Raw genomic sequence first — 13,601 nt, forward strand, 5'->3', positions numbered from 1 at the left:
GGGCAGCTATAGTGAATGCACCAGGGGAGCAGGAGACCTGACCTCCTCTCTGAGATATTGTACTGCCCTACAAAGTTGTCAAAATGCAAACACAATTTGGGTTGGTCTTTCACAGTCCAATCCACTTGCTGTGTAGCTTGGAAGAATTTGGTAACGTGCCTCTCTGCATATGGTGAGTGGTGGCAACACCTGTAATCAGCCCAAATAATAGAAAGATATGTCCTGTGCTGATCTTGTTTTAGCCAGGAGGAAGCAACATTATTAAGACAGTTGATATAGTTGAGATGGTCACTTTAGATATGTCTGATTTACTTTGCAATTTTAGTGAAGTTTTCTATAGGAAAGCATTTTCTTTTGCTTTTGTTTCTATGAATATGTGAAGTACAGCAACACTTTGCAAAATTTATACTAAAAGAACTCCAAACGTAATTGTGGAATAATGGCACTGACTTCTGCAAAATAGTCTCCAGTGGACCTCAGAAGTGTCTCAATTTGCACAAGATAAAACAGTGGGGGGTGAAATATATTCTAGCAAAATTCTAGGTGTGCTCTATGTTTTTAATTGATCGTGAACACCTTGCCTTAAATAAAGTGGTTTAAACATAGCAGGCTGAAAACATGCATCCTCTTTTTTCCAACAACTAGAGTCATTGCTAAAGTAGCAGCATATTGTAATCAGTCTGATTTTACATTAAACTGCAGTTTCAGGTCCAACTGTTAATGCACCCAAAATAGAAATAGACCATAACCTCCAGTCTGAAACAAAAAGGCTATCTTCACCATCATATGACATTGACCAATAAAAAGGCTTTGAAATTAATAAAAATAAATTTGACACAGATTTCTAGGATGAATAATGAGGGAAATAAAATTTTCTAGATGAGATTCTCTGTAGAAACATTAATAACACAGGAAAGAAGCAAAGTAAGAACACCAACAAACATACAAAAATATAATTCTCCATCTTTGGAGATGGCAGGTTTTGCCACCACTCACCATATGCTCAGAGGCACATGTTACCAAATTCTTCCAAGCTACACAGCAAGTGGATTGGACTGTGAAAGACCAACCCAAATTGTGTTTGCATTTTGACAACTTTGTAGGGCAGTACAATATCTCAGAGAGGAGGTCAGGTCTCCTGCTCCCCTGGTGCATTCACTATAGCTGCCCAATTTCCCTGCTTTTTAAAGTTTGGTAGAAATATTGGTGGGCTATAGGTACATTCTTAAACCGCAAGGTTTTTTGCCTATTAGTGAATCACTGACCTAGCTAGTCCCACTTAAATTGAGAGTATGGTAGAATTGGCTGTTAAAAGGGGCTGCTTAATGAGTCTGGAATCTGACAACAATCCGGCATTGGCATGTGCCAGTCCAAGCTATGTCTTGAGAAATGTGTGGAAGGTATACTCTTCCCCATGAACTTTATAATAGGTTTTCACTAGAGACAGCAATATCACCTTTCAGCTTTAGACTTCAGGTATTGCAAGTTGTTCCTTTCTTCAATAAATTACAATTGCAATGTGTTACATGGATAGTTAATTGAGTGTTGGTTAGACACTGCTATTAAAACAGTTTGGGAAACTTACATAGTAGTAAGTAAAATTCTTGCTACGAAAGAAATTATGGGTGGTATTCAATGCCAAACTATAGAAGTTAACAGACCTAACTTAGATTCATTAATTTAGCGTCTGTCACAAAGTTTATTATCTTATAAGGGTATGCATAAAATTAAGTTTCTGAATAGGAAAAAGGTGGCAGATTTAGAGTACTATTTCCCCAGATTTCTGCTGCAATTTGTAGCCTCTTTTAGCCCAAAGTGCTCAGGAGTAAATTTACGACAGAACTCTAATCAGACACAGCACACACATATCTTTTTGTTTTAAAAAACCTTCAAACTTTATATTTTAATATGAAATAATATACAGTGAATGTATACAACACAATGTGTTTTTAAATTTGTACAAGGAAAAACATTTTCATATTCACATGATCAAGTTTTAAATCTTTACAGCTTGAATGAGTGTTGTTATTAAATATTAGAAGCTGCCAATGGTGAATAGGTATTTGCAAAAAACTGTAAGTTGTAGTGTAGCAAGTTTACATATTAGGATGTATCCAATGATACATCAGCAGAATTCTGCTGGCACAAGCAGCCTTTCCTCTCCCCCCCCACCTTCAAATCTGCTCTGGAGGGTCCCCCAGCCCTCCAAAGCTGATTTTGTCGGCACGTGGAAGGGGGCTGAAGGAGACATAAGAGCTGTTATGCACACAAAAGTCCCTTGTGCCAGTGGAGCTGCAGTGATAGATATGGCCCATTGGGTTGGATCATAGGTTAGTCCCACTGAAATCAATGAGAACTAAGTCATGAGGACACCATTTGTAACACAATCCCAGACATGTAGATTGCTCATAGAAAATAATTTAAAGGTTGTGGATTATACCTCTTGATAGCACCCTCTCTGTAAATTGTACAATTTTTCTCCCACTTAATCCCTACTCTAGACAACAAGGAAGAGCTACAATAACAAATACAGGATAAAATGCACCTACATTTTTTGGATGTTTCTTAAGACACCTATTGATTGCCCTTTTGTTTTCTGAGCCAAGATGTAACAAGAATAAGGATGAAGGAATGTTGGGATTCTAATAGAACGCAAAAAAAATTGCTGATTGTCAATAGTAACTCTCACGTCTAGACAGAAAAAGACGCACAGAAAGAAAATTCTATTAGCATTGCTTCTCCCATCCTTGCTTTTTTGCAGGTAAATGAACCCTTGTAACTGCCAAACATGAAGCCATTTCTCTCTATACTGCACTGTTGACTTGTTATATCTATATCTGGTTATATAATTATATATATAGATATATAGTTCTTTCAGCTTGCAGGGCAATTCAGTTATAAATGAGAACATGAGATTTTCATTTTAGATAAAGTGCTCCATTGGCTTTGTTTGTTGACACTAATTTTGGAAGTGGTAAGAGGAGAATCTTAGTACTCACTCCTAAAGAAATAAAACATAAGGCAAAAGTCTCATTGGATTTATCAGACAAATATTAAAAACATTATTGAGATTCTAAAAATGGATATTTGGGTTTAAAGGAGCCTATTTCTGTGGTGTATTTCCAATTTAAGCTGTATGTGTGCACACAAAGGCACACAACAATATTCAGAATAAAGAGACAGCATTTTAATTCTTTGCTAATGCTAAAGACAGGCAGTATGATTCAGTAATCTATTTGAGAATTGTAGCTCTGAGCAAATGCATAGGAAGTTTCCCTGGAGAACAGTTTTCCCCTCATAATTTTAAAGGATGAAGCCAATTTCCAGACAATGAAATAGACAGAGATATCTGCTTAGAACTACTATGCATACACACAGAAAAGATGGCATGAGTACACAGAGCTGCTATATAAGTTGATCATTTTTTAATCCTGCAGGTGTGAATAATGCCTTCAGAATTCTCCTTGGTACAGAGAAAACTGAAATCTATCCTAGCTGAAATCCCCTTTCTCTCTCCATAACTGACAGTCTTAACATCAGAACTCCATTTTACATTCTTAAAGACTTCTTTTTGGGGGGTGGGCAGGGGAAGTCATGGGAGACCCAAAGTTCAGTATATCCATGTTAACTCATGGATGGAACCACTGCATATTTCTTGAACAGTCAGACACATTATGGATTTCAGAGGACTGTTCTATAGCATGGTAAAATGTATGAGTTCCCTATATGCATATCTGAATGTGAACGATAAAGTGCACAAAGTAAAAGAGAATGAGCAGCTGAAGAATCGCCACCAATTCTTCACCAAATGTAACGTATGCTTTTAGCCACACTGATCCATTCGTTGCTTTCCTGTTCAGTATAAGGCACACAAGATGAGAAAGAAAATACTATCAGTAAGTCTGAAGGTTAAACGTAGGTTACCAAGGGAAACATTTTTCTTCCACAACTTCACGTACACTTCCACTTGTCATACAGTTCAACACTTTTGTGCTGGCAACTCAATTCCCTTCCCCAAGATCATCATTTTCTCCCCTTTTTAGCCTGCATTCATTTCCTGTGGAGAATTAAAGGCTCAGTCTCAATAAAGTCCATCAGTGATGCTGCTCTGGGCATATTTCCTTGTGTTTGCCAAGACAAGCTGAAGGTTTCAAAGGAAAAAAAATATCAGTGACAGCAGGTATTACTCTGCTTCAAAATTTACAAAATGAAACAAAATCCCTCAACAATTTGATTTTGGAAGACCCACTGAAATAGTGACCATAACAGGCCACTTGGGTATTATTTGAAACACCATGCAAAGAAGGAAGATGACAAATACCAGCAGCTTCACATGGGAAACAAGTAATCTGGAACTGAGAGCGAACTAGATCAGCTGTCAATCAAAGTAGATGTCTATTACAAAAAGGTACAAGAACCTGCATCATTCCAAGTTCTCAACAGCCTTCATAGACTCAAGTACAGATGGTGCCTGGAAGTCTCTGAATGTGTCCGTTTCCAAGGAGAGTGCTTGTTCTTTAGTTTCTTGACTAATGTGGCCTGTGCAGACAGTGTCCTATAGGAGTTTTTTTAAATAAAATAAAATAAAAAGGGTTAACATTAAAACTCTGATTAAGACTTTGCTCATAAGACATCTAGTGCTCTAACAACTGATGGATATAGCTTATGCTACTTGCTACAGAGGATGCAAAGTCACTATTTCAACTAATGTCAAACTGTAATATATGTGACAAGACAGGAAAATAGTAAAGTCAAGATAAGAAAACAGCAAGAGATCCCTACCCTGTTACCATGCATCACATAAGACAGGCATACATATGAACAATGCTATCCTTCAAAATATACACCACAAGTCAAATGACATTTTAAAGAGTTTTCAAAGAGTTTGGTTCTCATTACTTGTAATTTTATAGATTTATGTGCTGAAAGTATTGGGCCAAGTTCATTTTGCGCATGGAGAAAAACATTAGAACCATATCAAAACTTGCACTATTCCTGTCAACTGCAATTCAAGAGAGTCAGTAATTTCCATGGTGCAAAGTACTGAGGCTGAAGACTGTCTGCAAAGCCGACACTTTGCCTTCAATCCTAGATACAAGGTTAGGGCATGTCACCCACACACTCCTATATACCATTTTACTACTACCTTATATGCTCCAGGGCAGAGCCCTAGCACTGAAAATAGGTTCTGGGGGTAGACTCTTATTTGCTAGCTCATATTAAGCCAGCTATGCCAGTCTGAATATATACCTCTGTGCAAGATGACATAAATCTGTATACATTATAAACTAGCTATAATGTGACTCAGTGTACCAGATTTGGATATACCACGGGTATAATGATGTTCTGAAATACAATACTGTATACAGTACTGTGGTTTGCATTATAACACAGAACCCTGAGAATGTGGGTGCATCCTTTGTCCCCCATACCCTGCGTTTTACTGTACAAATTTATTTTTAGAACACAGTAAAGCTCTATGTATATCTACATACACACACCCATAAACTTCTCCCAATCAGGCATTGCTTATGTATTAATTAGTCAGGATGCTCTAGTACAGCGACAATCCAAGGGATTCAACATTTCATGATGCCTCACTGCTAGCTTTTTAGCAAATATAGCATTGGTTGGATGTTTAGCACTTTAGGAAGGCCTTGAACATACAGTGGAAAACAAAATATAAAGACAGAAGCCACATGGACCCCAGATTACAAAAAAAAGAGAGCGAGGGGTACTTGTAGTAGAAATGTAATCTCTTTCTATCTATCAGAAGCCTCTAGAATTTAGCAGCCATTCAGAATTTCAAATCCTGCAATAGGCACATTTGCTATGATTGTGTACATACACAAATGACCTCAAAATATACGGCTCTGAGAAGCTCTAGCAGATCCTGAAGGTGCATCATTAAATACTGCCAGATACCTGCCAGAAGTCATCTTATCCATCCTTGTGGAAGAGATAGCTAAAAAGTGCAACACTGCATGTTGACAACCTAGAGAGATCTGTACTTACTCAGAGTTGGACAGTTGTCTACAGCCTGTGTAAGAATGGTCTGTTCATCTCCTAAAAGACTTCCATTAGCTTTGACAGTGTCAGCATTTCCAACAGTTATAAGCTGGCTCAAAGTGACAACCCTTTGATTTGGTACATGTGGCTCTCCAAGCAGTGATGCAGTACCACTGTTCTGTGTTTGACTGAAACTTTCATGAAGGTTATTATCCTGACAGGATATAGAATGGCTGATTATGTGCCTCTCTATAGAATGCAGAAGGCTTGCCGGCTAGGAAGGAAGATAGCTATCCATTGTCAGTACTGTCACTGGAGCTACTACTCCATTAGCTGATTGCAACTGTAATCCCTAAAAAACACAAAAAAAGCAAAACACTTTAAAAAATCATCTAGGCATCCAACCACCAAGGTACATAATAGTGGGTCATGTTCCATGACATCATTCAAGCTGGGTTGTTTCTGATCCCTGACTACTGTACATATGCGAGAGTGGTATTATCCCAAGCTAAAACAAAACAAAACACCTATTCAGGGCAATATATATATATATACACATACTTCTATGTAGAATCAGAGATGCTCGTGGTGTAGTTTTGAACTGTAATTTTCTCCTTGTAAAAGAGAGGCAGTTTACAAGAGAGCGAGGACTATGGCAGTTATTGCCTGCAATAAGTATACAATTACTCATGTGCTGCAGGGGCCTGGATGTCTTTCCTCAAGGTAATGCATACTGCAGGAACACACATCACATCATTAGTGACTAAGTTCACATTATGATATCTTTAAACCTGTGGTCCTCCAGAAGTTGTTGGACTTCAACTTCCATCATCCCTGACAACTGGCCATGCTGACTAGCAATGATGGGAGATGAATTCCAACAACATCTGTAGGGCCATAGATTCCTCACCCCTGCTTTAAGTGGTCTAATTCCCCTGTCTTGCCCTCGATTGTGTAGCATTTCCCTAAGTTTTTTTTTAATCCAGGCTTCCTCTCTTCTTGAAGAAACATCCTAATATTTTGTTAATATTTTGCTTTGGGATAGGGAAGTTCTTTCAAGACTGTGCATTTCTCTTCTCAAGCACAGAAGGGCACATCTTCCCTGGTATTTAAAGAAATAAAACACATGAACCATAGTAACAATCCCATGCACTATGGGAACCCCCTGACCCTCTACTAGTAATATTTGATAGCTTATTATAAAAAATGGTGATGTTACCTTGAGCTGGGCAAATACTCTGGGCTGAAGCGAAGAAAATAACTGAGCTGACTTTGAAGATAAGAGCTCCCTTGTTCGATTTGATTCCACTTTGATTATGGTTTTTTCTGGTGAGCTCCCTACAAATAACCAGAGACAAAGTAACATTTTGGGAAAAGGACCCTTACCCTTTGATAAAAGCTTATCCAATCACCTAATCAAACTGAATCCCCAGAGATATCTTATGGAGAATAAAATACTTTATAAAATATTAAATAGTCTTTCATTTAGATGCACATTTAAAGAAAACAACGGAGTAGAAAGTGGAAAAGGAAGTTCAACTACTATTACTAATAAAGTGAATATAGGTTAACATTAAATCACAGGAAAGGGAAGTTAATTGCTCACTGCTTTCACAATTAACATTACAAATTAAAAACTCATGACAGCGAAAAAGGCCATGTAAAACTCACCCAATATGTTCACTCCCACTCCCACTCCCACTCCCACTCCCACTCACTCACTCACTCACGATGAAGGGACAAAAGAAAGCAGGAAAAAGAACCAGCACTTTAAACTCCCAAAGCTTTTTCCAATTGTCTTTTGTCAAATTGAGAGAGGCTTCTCAGGTTCCTTTAGATCTACTCCCAGGAGGTACACCAGAAAAGTCAAGAAAAAAAATACAACATGCACATACATTAAGAAGATAAGACTATCTAGATCCAACTACTGCAAGAACAGGACCTCAAACATGGCAAAAAGTAAAACTCATAATCCTCCTCTAAACACAAAAAAAGTTTCTTAAGAGCCAATAAAAGTTAAACCGATGTTTGTACTGTATCTCTCAGGAACCCTAAAACAAGTATTAGAGAAGGGGAGAAGTGGGGAGACACGTTGGAGAAATTTTCACATTGCATCTGTATATATCAGATGTACAAGGATGCACACCACTGTACAAGGACCCTTATATTCTATAATTTAGGCATGGGTAAGTTTGATCCCAATAGTTATGTTTCAATGTGGATGCAAGGACTGCCATACAGGTCCACACATGTTTTGGTATAGGTACTTCTTTGTACACAAGCATGGATATTCATTTACAAGCTAGGAACTGGCACTCTAAAATTTGGCTTGATTTCTAACATCTGTGAGCAGACACACACTCATGGGATGGGGCTTTCCCACCTCTTCTTTCACACTACAGTCTGTGCCTCCCCCCACCATCATCCAGGGGGTTGGGGAATCCTCCAGAATGGCATGCAATGGGGTACAAGGGGCTGCAATGGGAAGAGAAAATCTGGGGACCCCCCAATGTGTGCATGAAAGTGTCTTGTGCTACCATAGTGGTTAATCCCAAAGATGCCAATGTCAAAATATGTAAGGGCTAGAATGACCTGTCAAAGCATTCTGAATACGTTCCTTTCCCACAAATAAAGTGGAATTTATGCAAACACAGCAAAAATGGCATTCCTAACTTGCAGATATTTGACTCTAAAAAACACGTAACAGCAGTATATCTGCATTTTAATCTTCTATAAAGAAAAAATGGAAATGGACTGCTTTCAAGTCAATTCCGACTTATGGTGACCCTATGAACAGGGTTTTCATGGTAAGCAGCATTCAGAGGGGGTTTACCATTGCCTTCCTCTGAGGCTGAGAGGCAGTGACTGGTGAGCTTCATGGCTGTGTGGGAATTCAAACCCTGGTCTCCCAGGTCGTAGTCCAACACTCCAACCACCATGCCACACTGGCTCTCTTGATAAAGAAAAGCCATTTCTAAAAATTATTTTTGCCTATATCACTGGGCAGTATTCAGTGTAGCGCTATGTAGGTAGTTCTGTTAGAACAAGAATTTCTGCTTATGCAACAGAACTTGTCTCCCCTCTTCTCCACCCATGCACCCCTAAACCTGTTCTAGGAGTTCCCCCAACCCTCTGGAACAGCTCTGGGGAGGGCACAATGCATGTGCGGGCAGGAATCCTTGCACAGCAGGGTGCATTAGTAGAATGCCACTCCCAAAAATCAAGTAATAGGCATAGTGCCAATTTGGAAAAAGCTCTCTAAATATGTTAGAGCTACACTCAGTGTGAGTGTGGAATGGAGGCATTTAACCCATTTTGTGTGCTTGTTGTGCCTCTCAAATAAGATCCAGGAGCCAGGTGCACAGTTGGGCTTGTGTAAGTAGTCCATATACTAACAGTGCATCATCATAAGAGTCTGGCAAGCCCTAAATGGGAAAGTAGTGTAGTGACTGGAGTGTTGGACTAGGACCTGGGAAACCAGGATTTGATTCTCCCCTCAGCCACAAAGCTCACTTAGTGACCTTGGGCCAGTCAGTGCCTAATCTACCTCACAGGGTTGTTGTGAGGATTAAATGAGAAGGGGGAGAGCCATGTACGCCACCTTGAGCTCCTTGGAGAAAAGGTGGAATATAAATGCAGTAAAATAAAGTGTGCCTAGAGTGGGTGTGAAGTTCCTCTCTCACACATCACCAAACACAGGTACTATATTCTTGTCTGATCTGGTCCTTTGATTTTAAAACTCTTTAAGGAGTCGTATTCTACACCATACAAAGTAACTTTCCCTCATTTTAGAATCAAGCTTTACATTTAGCTTCCAATATTATTTGTTTTACATAGATTAGAATAAAAAAATTCTTCCTAACTCCGACACTTTAGACTTTTCTACTACTATCAGATCCCCACAGATGCATTGGTTTTGTCATGAGATGGAACTGCTTCCTCAAAACCTTTACAATATTTCACAATTAATGACTGCCCTATTCTTTTCTATAAAAAAGCATTTTGCTCTAGACTGGACAATATTTTCAACAAAAAAAAGCAGCCTGGCTGAATCAGACTATAGACCTATCTAATCCAGCATCATGTTTATCACAGGGGCTAACCAGAAGCCCACAGAAAGTCCACAAGCAGGACATGAGAGCCATAGGCCTCTCCTGTTGTTATTTCCCAGCAACTGGTAATCAGAGGCCTCCTTACTTTTGCTCTGAATCTTTTACCATTGAGCTTCATTGGTCAGGTTCCAGTATTATGACAGAAGGGGGGGGGCTTCGAACATCCTAACATATATGTGATTAAAACAAAAAAAAAATCAAGCCACATGTCCAACTACCTTTCTTTGATATAAGCTTGGATTCCCTTTCCTGTTCCCCAGAAGTTACCTCAAAGGTAAGTTGCCACATAACAGCAGAAAGGAACCACATGACCTAAGACTATGGGCCATAATTTTGCCACCCCTAATTTAAGATGTAGCTTCATCTCTCTAACACAGCTTTAATTTCATGCTTGCTATCTTTTGTAGAAAAGCAACAAGGAGGGGAAACATCCACCATCAAAAGAATGAAAATATAGTGTCTGTGGGAATTTTGGTTCTAGCAGTAAGCAACCATGGCAGGTAGGATGAGCTACAGAACTTTTTCTAACAAAAAAAAGACCACAACTTCCAACAATGCTGAGTGTTTAAATCGACATACCTGCCAGAACCATTCTTCCCCATTACCTCAGTCTCTTTTTGTGGCCGTTCATGATTCTTGGCTGATAAATACCTATGATGTCAGGCATGGGGGAGGTGGCTGTAAATTGGGGGAAATGGCCTCTTGGGTCAAATTAGGAAACCTGCTGGGTCTAATTAGGCCCATGGGCTGGAGGTTCCTCACCCCTGCCCTACAGAATGCTTCAGCCTCTGGTGTGGCTTGTAAATGTCACATGGATAGGACTGTTAAGTAAATATAGGTGGTATATCCTCTCCACACTGCATGCAGATGCGCATCTCAACAAATATAATATGTAAGGAACCAGATGAACAACTTGTGCAATGGTCAGTATGCTCAAACATATGGTACCATACATTGAAAAGATAAAATTGAGTTCTCACTAAGCAAATCCTCCTCCTCTCCATCCCAGTTTCTTTCTACTTAGGCTGCCAAAAGAATTCTCATGCTTGTGAAACAAGAACTTTGTTTGTAGGTATAAACAGGACTAGGTGATTCACTTCAAAAGGAAGCAATATTTAAGAAACAGGCAGCAGAGACTGTTGGACATAGCGGGAGGAATAAGGTAAGCATCCAGAACAAGCAGTGCCTAAAATAAACCCATAGTTTTTGTTTGTTTGTTTTTGCAGTGTAACCCTTGACGGCATGGTTGGGGCCACTTTGGGTTCTGCTCCTATCTTAATGGAAGAACTTTGTTTCTCTCTGTCCTTGGGGTACCATAAGGATCCATTCTACCTACATGAAACATCCTGGGAGAAATCATGCAGTTTTGGAGAATGGTGCCCAACACCAAGATTTGTTTAATCTCAACCAGATGTTGTAGTTTCCTCCATGAATGGCCTTCTGAAGTCAGCAATGGGTGGGGATCTGAAAGTGAAGCTAAATCCAGACAAGATGGAGTTGATCATGGCTAGCAGTCCTGTGAACAGAGAAGTGATGGATATGCATGTACTGGATGGGGCTGAACCCCCACACGAAGAAACAAGTTCACAGGTGGGAGGTGTTCCTGGATCCAAGTATGCTCCTGAATCCCCTGGCGGAGGCGTGGCCAGGAGTATTGTGCATCAGTGTTAGCTGATAAGCCAACTGCACTGTCCTTGGAAAAACTGGGACCCTATCAGTTATGTGCATGCCCTCGTAACCTCTCAAGTGGACTACTGTAACATGCCACACATAGGGATGCTCTTGGGGGCTGTTGGGAAACACTAAATGTGGCAATTCAGCTGCCTACAAATGTAAGCTGTACAGACTACAGAATACACAGGCTCAGATCCAATGGACTGTGAAGATGGTGGTGTGCAAGGGTTTTTCCCACTTACCTTCCTACAGCCCCTCACACCTCATGAAAAGCTCCTCCTGGGGGTGAAGGGGCCTTTCAAAAATGTGAGAGACATGACATGGTATTGTGGTGTGCATGTGTGCCCTACAGCCAGGAAGGAGGGAACAAATGGCAACCTCTCTCTGCACAAGTGGAAAAACTGACACAAGGGGTACTTTGAATCCAAGCACAATACTGCAAGCACTCTACCAGTGGCCGGTGTGTTTCTGGGCTAAATTCAAGGTGCTGCTTTTGACCTTTAATGCCCTATATGTCTCGGGCCTGGGATAAGACAGAGCATCCAATTCCCACTTATATCTCCCTGACTCCAAGGTCAAGCATGAAACTTTATTGTCCCTACTCCCTTCATAACAACAGAGACTAACTTCTACAGGTAATATTGTCTTCTCTGTGATGGCCTCTTGTTCCTTTCCACTGATTTATTCCACATTTTAATTTGTTGTATCATTGTTATAATCCACCCTGAGAACATGGTTATAAAGGTGACTCACTAAAACAACAAAAAATTTCATCAGATTTGAGTAACTGAAGCTGTTCAGGAATGAAACAAGGGTTTTTAAACCCTTACAATACAATCCTATAAATGCCTACTTAGAAGCCAGCCCCACTGAGTTCAATGAGACTTTACTCCCAGATTAGTTTGTATAGGATTGCTGCCTTAAAGTGGGCTAGGGTCTTATGTGCTTTGGACTTTTTGTTCTCTTTTACTGAGCAGTTAATATCGATGTAAAAAAACCTTTTTTTAAAATATTGTGGGTGCTATTATGTGGCAGTACTCCACTTTGGGAATGTGTTAAAAAGAAGCAGCAGCAGCTCATTATAACTCTCTAAATAAACATCCCATCTTGATGGATTCATCTCTATGGGCTCTGCCACTATAAGGCTCAAGTAAATACAGCAACTACTGTGGAAGAACATCACAAAACGTGAAGCTCATGGCATTAGATATATTAGCATTTAGGATCAGTTTGCCAGCCACAGATTTGTGGAGTCTCTCAGATAAATCATATATCATTGCCAGAGAATATGACAGAATTATCTGCAGTTACAAATTCTTTTGAATAGGAAAATAGATACTTCTAATAGATACAAATAAACACCTTCACTCACAAGGGTAAGAATTAATTCATAGATTTAACATATATAGTCCTATGTCAAAATAAACTCCATAGTTTAGGGGAATGGACACTCCTAAAAAAATGTGGGGCTACAAATTGACCTCTTGAGCTGCAACAATTAAATTCTTACCTTCCACTTCCAGGCGTAGGATGTGTTTTTTCAGTTCAATTGGTCCATGTCAAGAGATGCTAAAATATAAGTTAAACACACACACACACACACACACACACACACACACACACACACACACACACACACACACACACACACACACACACACACACACACACACAGAGAGAGAGAGAGAGAGAGAGAGAGAGAGAGAGAGAGAGAGAGAGAAGAGAGAGAGAGAGAGAGAGAGATGAGAGAGAGAGAGAGAGAGAGAGAGAGAGAGAGAGAGAGAGAGAGAGAAGAGAGAGAGAGAG

At 39.7% G+C, this 13,601-nt stretch overlaps 1 protein-coding gene across 7 annotated transcripts in view; it reads right to left on the minus strand.

Annotated features, from left to right (window-relative positions):
* Positions 1–1,941: 1,941 nt before the first annotated feature.
* The window catches only part of CARF (calcium responsive transcription factor), a 56,346-nt gene continuing 44,686 nt past the window's right edge, over positions 1,942–13,601 (minus strand). For 4 of the 7 annotated variants that reach the window (XM_061607943.1, XM_061607941.1, XM_061607942.1 and 1 more), the window contains exons 13-15: positions 7,229–7,347; positions 6,016–6,361; positions 1,942–4,555 (exon numbers count right to left, since the gene is read on the minus strand). In XM_061607943.1, coding sequence (XP_061463927.1) covers positions 6,284–6,361; positions 7,229–7,347 — 197 coding nt within the window. In that variant the 3' untranslated portion in view covers positions 1,942–4,555; positions 6,016–6,283. Of the gene's footprint in view, positions 4,556–6,015; positions 6,362–7,228; positions 7,348–11,457; positions 11,638–13,305; positions 13,365–13,601 lie in introns of those variants that run through there. The other 3 variants (XM_061607945.1, XM_061607946.1, XM_061607947.1) reach the window with 3 other exon arrangements.

The sequence above is a fragment of the Rhineura floridana genome, chromosome 2 (genome assembly GCF_030035675.1).
Source record: "Rhineura floridana isolate rRhiFlo1 chromosome 2, rRhiFlo1.hap2, whole genome shotgun sequence".
NCBI classification, from domain to species: Eukaryota; Metazoa; Chordata; class Lepidosauria; order Squamata; family Rhineuridae; genus Rhineura; species Rhineura floridana.